The 8,160-nt window shown below is 45.6% G+C and overlaps 1 protein-coding gene across 1 annotated transcript; it reads right to left on the reverse strand.

Annotated features, from left to right (window-relative positions):
• Positions 1 to 459: 459 nt before the first annotated feature.
• LOC133799846 (lysine-rich arabinogalactan protein 18-like) lies at positions 460 to 4,533 on the reverse strand. The gene is made up of 2 exons (XM_062237838.1): positions 4,406 to 4,533; positions 460 to 796 (listed from the first exon to the last, which is right to left on the reverse strand). The coding sequence occupies exons 1-2, from the start codon at positions 4,531 to 4,533 to the stop codon at positions 460 to 462; spliced, it is 465 nt and encodes a 154-aa protein (XP_062093822.1).
• Between the last annotated feature and the right edge of the window lie 3,627 nt (positions 4,534 to 8,160).

Here is an 8,160-nt window from a genome sequence, read left to right on the forward strand (position 1 = left end):
GCAGCCTGGTGCTGTTTCAGCTTTTCGACCAACTTGGTCTTCTATTCGAGCAGTTCAGCATTTTTCTTCTCGGCTGCCTCGATCCGCTCGGTGTATTTCTCCTCAGCCGTCTTAATCTCCTCAGTATGTCTATCCTCGAACGATTTGAGCTGCTCACCAAGCCTCTTCTCGTATTGAGCAGCCAAGGCCCCTGAGCGGCGCCAGCCAGAGCTCATGGTTAGAACTCCCTGCGATCAGAAAAAAGGTAAAACTGTTAGTGGGAATAAAGTGACAAGATAAACAAATAAAGCTCAACAAAAAATGGCAACTTACGCTGAGCCCTTCATTCAGCACACGGTTAAAGATCTGATCGACTTCCATGGAGTCAGTATTGTTGATGGCCTCTCGGCTGTGTTGGTGCCTCAATAGCTTTGTCATCCTATCTTTGGCCGAAATAACAACCATGTTCGTCAAAGCCTCTCATATCTGATCAGGAGGTGTCTGGTCAGCGGGAGGTGGAGGAGTTGGGTTGGCAGGTGCTGGAGGACGTGTCTGGTCGATGGGGGCTAGTGGCGATGATTGGTTGATGGGAGCTGGAGGAGGTGTTGTTTCCCTAGAAGGAACTAATGCTGGAGGATCCCTGGTTTGAGCCTTTTTTGTTGGAGTGTTGCTGCTGCTTTCTCCACGAGGTTGCCTACTCCCCTTTTTGTTGCTCGCAGGAGCAACGGTGTCAGGTTCACTATACAGGTCGAATTGATCTTCAGCCAGCATGACTGCAATATAGAAGCAAACATGCGGGCAATATAGGTGGAGATACCTACTAAATCAAGGAAATATGATCAAAGAAATTACAAGTAAGATACCCGAGCTGCAACTACTAGTCGCTACATTACTTATTACTGCTACACTCACTCTCTGCCTTGAAGAAGTCTGAATTTAAATTAGGTGTGTATTTAAAGTTGCCATCCCCGTAAAATAAATGATAGGGAATGGGCAAACTATCTAAGAGTGAGAAATCAGTACCGTTCTCATTCGAAGACTCAAGAATAGGCTCGGGATGCTCAGAGACCTTCTGCTTGCCTTTTCCTTTTTGAGCAGGAGCAGCAGCTACTCGTGGGGTACTGGACGGTTCCCTGATGGTCACTCCCGTTGCTCTCACCTGTCTCATCCCAATGAATAGGTAATTACACTTCCTTCCGTAGAGCATCTCATATGGAGCCACTCCGATGGTCGCCTGATAACTGTTGTTATACGAGAACTCAATCAAAGGGAGATATTTATTCCATTATCCCCCAAAATCTAGCACACAGGCTTGAAGCATATCCTCCAATATTTGAATCATCCTCTCAGCCTGCCCATTTGTCTGAGGATGATAAGCGGTACCAAACTGTAACTGCGTACCCATAGCCTTCTGCAGACTCTCCCAAAACTTGGAAGTGAAGGTGGGGTCTCTGTCGGATACTATTGACCTCGGAGCCCCATGAAGTATAACAATCTCCTTCACATATAGCTCAGCATATTACTCCACAGTATAAGTTGTCCTAACAGGCAGAAAGTGGGCGGACTTGGTATACCTATCTACAATCACCCACACAGAGTCATGCTGTCCTACGGTCCTCGGCAAACCAACCACAAAGTCCATGGTGATATCCTCCCACTTCCATTATGGGATCCCCAGAGACTGCAGCAACCCCGCTAGCCTCTGATGCTCAGCCTTGACCTACTGACACGTTAAGCACTTGGCCACATAATCCACCACATCCCTTTTCATGCCTGACCACCAATACAAAGCTCTCAAATCCCTGTACATCTTCTTCGTACCTGGGTGCAAAGAATAGGGAGTGGTATGCGATTCATCTAAGATCTCTCGCCGGATGTCAGAATCCATCGGAACGCAGATCCGACCCTTATACTTCAGTAATCCCATCTCTGATATATTAAAGTCCTTAGACGCTCCGACTAAGACACTCTCTCTGTGACCTTTCAACTGTGAATCTTTCCCCTGCGCCTCCTTGATCCTCTCATGGAGTGTAGACTGAAGAGTGATGTTGGCCAACTGACCAACCACCAACTCTATACCTGCTCTGGTCATCTCCTTAGCTAGCTTATCAGATATCTTCCTCGAACTAAACAACTGTCCTGGGCCCTTCCGACTCAATGCATCAGCAACCACATTAGCCTTCCCAAGATGGTATAGGATATCGCAATCATAATCCTTAACCAATTATAGCCACTGCCTCTGGCGCATATTCAAGTCCTTCTGAGTAAAGAAATACTTTAGGCTCTTATGGTCGGTGTATATCTCGCACTTCTCACCATAAAGATAATGCCTCCAAATCTTGTGTGCGAACACCATCGCTGCCAACTCCAGATTATGTGTGGGATACCTCTACTCATATTCCTTTAACTGTCTCGATGCATAGGCTATTACCTTACCAGCTTGCATCAGCACGCACACCAAACCCTGTCTGGATGCATCACAATAACCCACAAACTTTTCATTGTCTGTCGGCAAACTTAGCACCGGCGCGGTGATCAATCGTCACTTCAACTCCTTGAAACTGTTCTTACATCTGTCCGTCCAAACATACCTTATCTTCTTCTTTGTCAGTTCTATCAATGGCGTATCACTTCAGGAACATTGCTTGGTCTAGGCCAATCTCTGACTGCCTCAATCTTACTTGGGTCAACCAGAATCCCCTCCTTACTGACAATGTGGCCCAGAAATGTAACTTGTGGTAACTAGAACTCACACTTGCTAAACTTAGCATATAACTTATGCTCCCTCAACCGCTGTAGAACAAACCACAGATGCTGCTCGTGCTCTATCTCCGACTGAGAATATACCAAGATGTCGTCGATAAACACAATTACAAACTTATCCAGATAATCCTTGAAAACCCTATTCATCATGTCCATAAAGGCTGCTGGGGAATTGGTTAATCCAAAGGACATAACCAGGAATTCATAGTGTCCATACCTTGTTCGGAAAGCGGTCTTTGGTATGTCCTCCTCTTTAATCCTTAACTGATGGTAACCTGATCGGAGATCTATCTTGGAAAACACTATTCTTCCCTGTAACTGATCAAATAAGTCGTCGATCCTAGGCAGTGGATACTTGTTCTTAATGGTTAACTTTTTTAGCTCCCTGTAATCGATATACATCCTAAGGGATCCATCCTTCTTCTTAACAAACAACACTGGAGCACCCCATGGCGAGAAAATCGGTCTGATGAACCCCAAATCAAGTAACTCCTGCAACTGAATCTTCAATTCCTTTAACTCCGTTGGAGCCTTTCTATAAGGTGTCCTAGATACTGGCTCCGCTCCTGGTACCAACTCTATAACAAAGTCAATCTCCCGCTGCGGCGGCAACCCTGGCAAATCTGCTGGAAACAAATCCAGAAACTCACACACCAATCTAGTCTCCCCCTGTCCAACCGACACCACCCTAGAGGTATCCACAACACTTGCTAGAAATCCCATGCAACCTTCCAGCATTAGGTCCCTAGCCTTCAATGCTAAAATCATTGGTACCCGCGGTCCACTAACTATCCCCACAAACACAAAGGGTACCTCCCCTTCTGGTTCAAAAGTCACCATTCTGCGCTTGTAGTCAATCGTTGCCCCATACTTCGATAACCAATCCATCCCTAGAATCATATCAAAGTCATCCATCTCTAACTCAATCAGATCAACAGACAGTTCCCTACCATCTGCCTCTACTGGCAATGCTCTAATCCATTTCCTAGAGACTACCATTTCTCCTGTTGGCAGCAAAGTCTGAAATCCCCTAGCATACACACCACTAGGTATACAAAGCTGATCTATCACTCTAGCAGATACAAATGAATGGGTAGCCCCTGAATCAAACAATGTAGTATACAAAGAATCAGCACTAGAGATCTGACCTGTCACAACTGAGGGACTAGCCTCCGCCTCAGTCTGTGTCAAAGTAAATACCCTGGTAGGAGCAAGACTGTCACTTTGCTTCTGCTCCTCTTTCTTGACTTGAGGGCAATCCCTCTTCAGATGACTGGCACTCCCACAAACAAAGCAGGCCCTGATCCTCCACTCACCCTGGTGTCGTCGCCTACATAGTGGACACACTGGAAAACTCCTCCAGTTGTCACTGCCACCTTGACGGCTAGTAGGAGCACCCCGGGCCCTTCTATCTGAACATGGAGGAACAAAGGAATCTGGGGCCTTCCTCTCCTGCTCACTAAAGCCACCACCTCGACTGGTCCCAACAAAAGGAGGCACTATCCTCCTGGCATTGCGCCTAACAGTGCTCTCTCTCCATATCTGATATTTGGCCCTCTCAGCTGTAAGGGCCTTGTCCACTACCTGGGCATAAGTAGTAGTCTCTGGATCCAAGGTAATATTCACATCGCGGGCAATCATAACGTTCAACCCCCGCACAAACCTATCCTTTCTTGCTGCATCCGTCGGCACTAAGTCTGGCGCAAACTTCGCCAATCTGTCATACTTTATAGCATACTTTGTCACTGTTGATCGGTTCTGAGTCAGGTTGATAAACTCATCAACCTTCATAGCTCAAACTTCCACACTGTAATACTTCTCATTAAATAAGTTTATGAACTCTTCCCAAGTCATAACTGTTACATCCCTTCTCTGAACTACCACGTCCCACCAGATGCGAGCATCCTCTCTAAACATGTAACTAGCACAAGCTGCCCTCTCATTTCCTTGAACCCTCATAAAATCCAGAATCGAGGAGATCATATTCATCCACTGCTCTGCCCGCAGTGGGTCTAGTCCACCCTCGAAGGTGGGAGGATGCTGATTCCTGAACCTCTCATACAGAAGTTCCCACTTGTTCTCCACAGTAGACTGAATTGGCGCTGGCGCCACCATCTACTGAACTGGCAGCCCAGTAACTTGAGGTGAGGCCCGCTGCCTCAACTGTCGCAGCTCTTCCTCTGTTCGCTGCAATCTTGCTTCCATCTCGGCAAACATCTCTTGCCAATTCTGTGGGGCAGGTGGAGGGTCCTGACCCTGATTGTCATCCTCGGCCCTACTGTCGCAGAGTCTAGCTGATTGCCGAGGCATCTCAACAAATATGCCTGCAACCAACGATGCCCCTCATCAGGCATGATAACAACATCCAAACCACCTCCCAAACCATTAGCCATCCACAAACAGTAACTCATATAGCATACAAATATCATATAATACACAACGGGCCATGCCCTAGCATCATGCGTATGTTAACTCATTCATCATGCTCTATATAAAATAAGCAGGCAAACAGGGCATTCAAGCACATATTTAAGCATATTAGTCAATCATACCAACCAACCATGAGTCGAGCTTGTCACTGACAGCGAGCAAACATGTTCGGTCAATCTCCAGAACCAATAACCTTGGCTCGCTCTGATACCAAGTTGTAACGCCCTACTACCTTAGAACTGTTACTAAGTGAGTTTAAAAAATGCAATCACTCGCTAACCGAGGTCTTTAAAGCAAAAGTGTAATTAAACCATAATCAGAGTAAAAACTTTAGAAATAACTCTATACCATTGAAAATCATAAAAGTTTAACACTTGGGATCCCAAAATACTGTTTAGAAATATTTACATTATATAAATACAACCAAGTCAGCTAAACGACAAAATCTAGGTTTTATTACATTCATCTCCCAAAATCCACTGGCTGTGGCAGCCAAGCAGACCAAACATGTACACGCCGCTTCATGCCTACTACACTCATGGTTGGTTGGCCTTCCCCTTGCCCTTACCTACACCACAGAGCATCCGTGATCCAAAGCCCAGCAAGAGAACCCACAAACAGATAACATATGCAAAACATACACCAAGCATATAAACAGGCCATCAATAGGCTAAACACATACGGCCAAGCCATCCCAGGCGCTTTACCAGGCCTTGGGTTCGCAGTCTACACCATGAGGATATCCCAAGTATCCTTTAGGGTCCCGCCTTGGCAGCTCACACTCCACGTGCTCAACACTGCTCCCGGCCCCTTGCCGTACTCGGCCTTCCACTCAACATGCCCAACGCCGTTCCCGGCCCCTACCGACCTCGGCCTACACCGTTCCCGGCTCTTGCCGATCATTTACACAATAGCATTCATAGCATAATAAACAGATACTGAACACTAACCAATTCAATCAAAGGGCAACGCCCTGCAATTCAAACATATTGGGGCTCAGCCCTGCATACAAGCTCTATGGGAACAAGGGTTTTCTTACCTGAGTCCCGAGCTTCCCGTGCATTGCTATCCCTAGCACAGTCCCTTAACTTGAGCCTTGTCGAACCCTAGTCACAACACATGATAATATTCATCCATCAAGTTCCAACCCATTAACTAGCTTTAAATCACAATTCTAGTCTCCGGGTCATTGAGTTTCACCAAACATGGTAAAAGATTCAATCCCGAGCACCCTAGGTTAAATTCCCAAGCCTAGAATCTCAAAATCCCAAAATCCCTTAAGGGCCGCGACATTAGCCAACCATGCCACGACATGGCCCCAACCAGAGGCCTCCAAATGCCCAAAAACAGGTAAGGGCTGAGACATTACTCAGGCCATGCCGTAGCCCGCCCTCCTTCCTCAGCACACATCAGATTCGAAGGGTCGCGGCTCAGGAAGAACAATGCCGCGGCCCGACCCTTCGAACCCATAAAAATCCTCCATTTTTGACACACAAACCTCTCTCAAAACCACCCACAATCATCCCAATTTCACAACTCAATTATCCACAAACTTTCCATAAGGTTCCAGCAACAAAACCTAGCTGAAATCTAAACTAAAAACCCACTAAAAATCCATTTCAATCTTTGATATTTTCTAACTCAAAAACTCAAAACTCAGCCATGGAACCACTATAATTCAACCTTCAAACTTTAAATTAAAGCTTACCTCAGCTGCAGAACCAATCCTCCAAGTGTTTTCTGGCTTAATTCCCAAAGTTCCAGCCTCAATTAACTCTTCAAATTTAAAACCCAAAAACCACTTAGAACATACTCAATTTCACATAATTTTCAACACAGATAATGAGAATCAATCCTTACCTTAATCCTGGTCGAATTCCTTTGCTTAAGTTGAGCTAATCCCTCAAAATTCAAGCCTAAACTGCAGAGCCCTCAGCTGAATTCCTTAGCTTCCAAGAGTTTCCTTTGTTTTGCCATAGAGAAAAAAAAAAGAGAGAGAATAGGAAGACTTAGGTCGGTTTCTACAAGTCTCTAAATGATTCTTTCTTTTTGTTTTATTTAACTTAATCTATGTGGTTACCTCAAGGCTCGGGGTACCAAAATGTCCCTGAGGGCAAAATGGAAAATTTCCCTAATATTCCCTCCTAAACATTCTAACCTCAAATATATCTCCAAATATTTATTTCCATAACCCGATAACCCCATAATATATCTGATACCCAAAGTACCCCTCGACTCGCCCTGAGTCGGATTCTCAACCCCATTGTGACTTTCTGGCTAACCACTCCACAGGACTGTCTCGGGCCGTGCTACACAGATAAATCACATACATATTGCATTTATCACATTTATCACATTTACGCCCTCAACAGGCTAAAATCACAAACATACCCCTAACATCCAAATGGGGCCCACATGCATATTTAATTCAGCTAAACATGCATCATTATTACATATTCACATAAATTCACATATTAAATCATTTATTGCCCTCCAGGCACGCTAATCAAGGCCCTAAGTCCTACTAGCAAATTCGAGTCGTTACACAAATAGCACTCTATATCCATTTGGGGTGATTTGGAAGGGAGCAACCTCGAAATAGTTGGCCACCCCCTTGGAAAATGGATGAATAGGCAAAGTTGCCCCTGCCTCAATGTGATACCTCGACCAGGCGCTGTAGGCGCCCCCAGGCATGTTTGCCCACTGCTCGATCGAAGGCTTGATCAGGGTTATCCTAGGAAGTCCCTACTTCTTGAGATAATTCCCTACCATCCTAGCTGTAATGTTGCTAGGAGGTACTACGTACCATTCGACCTCTAGTCGAAGGACGTCCTGAGGTTGGGCTTTTGTTTGGATTTCTGGCTGGGAAGTGTTTTCAGGTTGAGGGCTAGACAAAGGAGTTTCAGCCCGAGGAGCAAGCTGATTATCAGAAGGCTTGGTTGTTTTCTTTCTTTTTTGTGCGATGGATTTTACGAGACCCATGTTGGC

This window comes from Humulus lupulus, chromosome 9 (assembly GCF_963169125.1).
Source record: "Humulus lupulus chromosome 9, drHumLupu1.1, whole genome shotgun sequence".
Taxonomy (NCBI): domain Eukaryota; kingdom Viridiplantae; phylum Streptophyta; class Magnoliopsida; order Rosales; family Cannabaceae; genus Humulus; species Humulus lupulus.

Excerpts from the sequence above, each read along its gene's own strand:
- LOC133799846 (XM_062237838.1), bottom strand. The coding sequence starts at position 4,533 with ATGAAGGTTGATGAGTTTATCAACCTGACTCAGAACCGATCAACAGTG. Across the intron at positions 797-4,405 it reads GATGCAGCAAGAAAGGATAG|GTATCTCCACCTATATTGCC; the intron begins GTTTGTGCGGGG and ends TTGATTTAGTAG.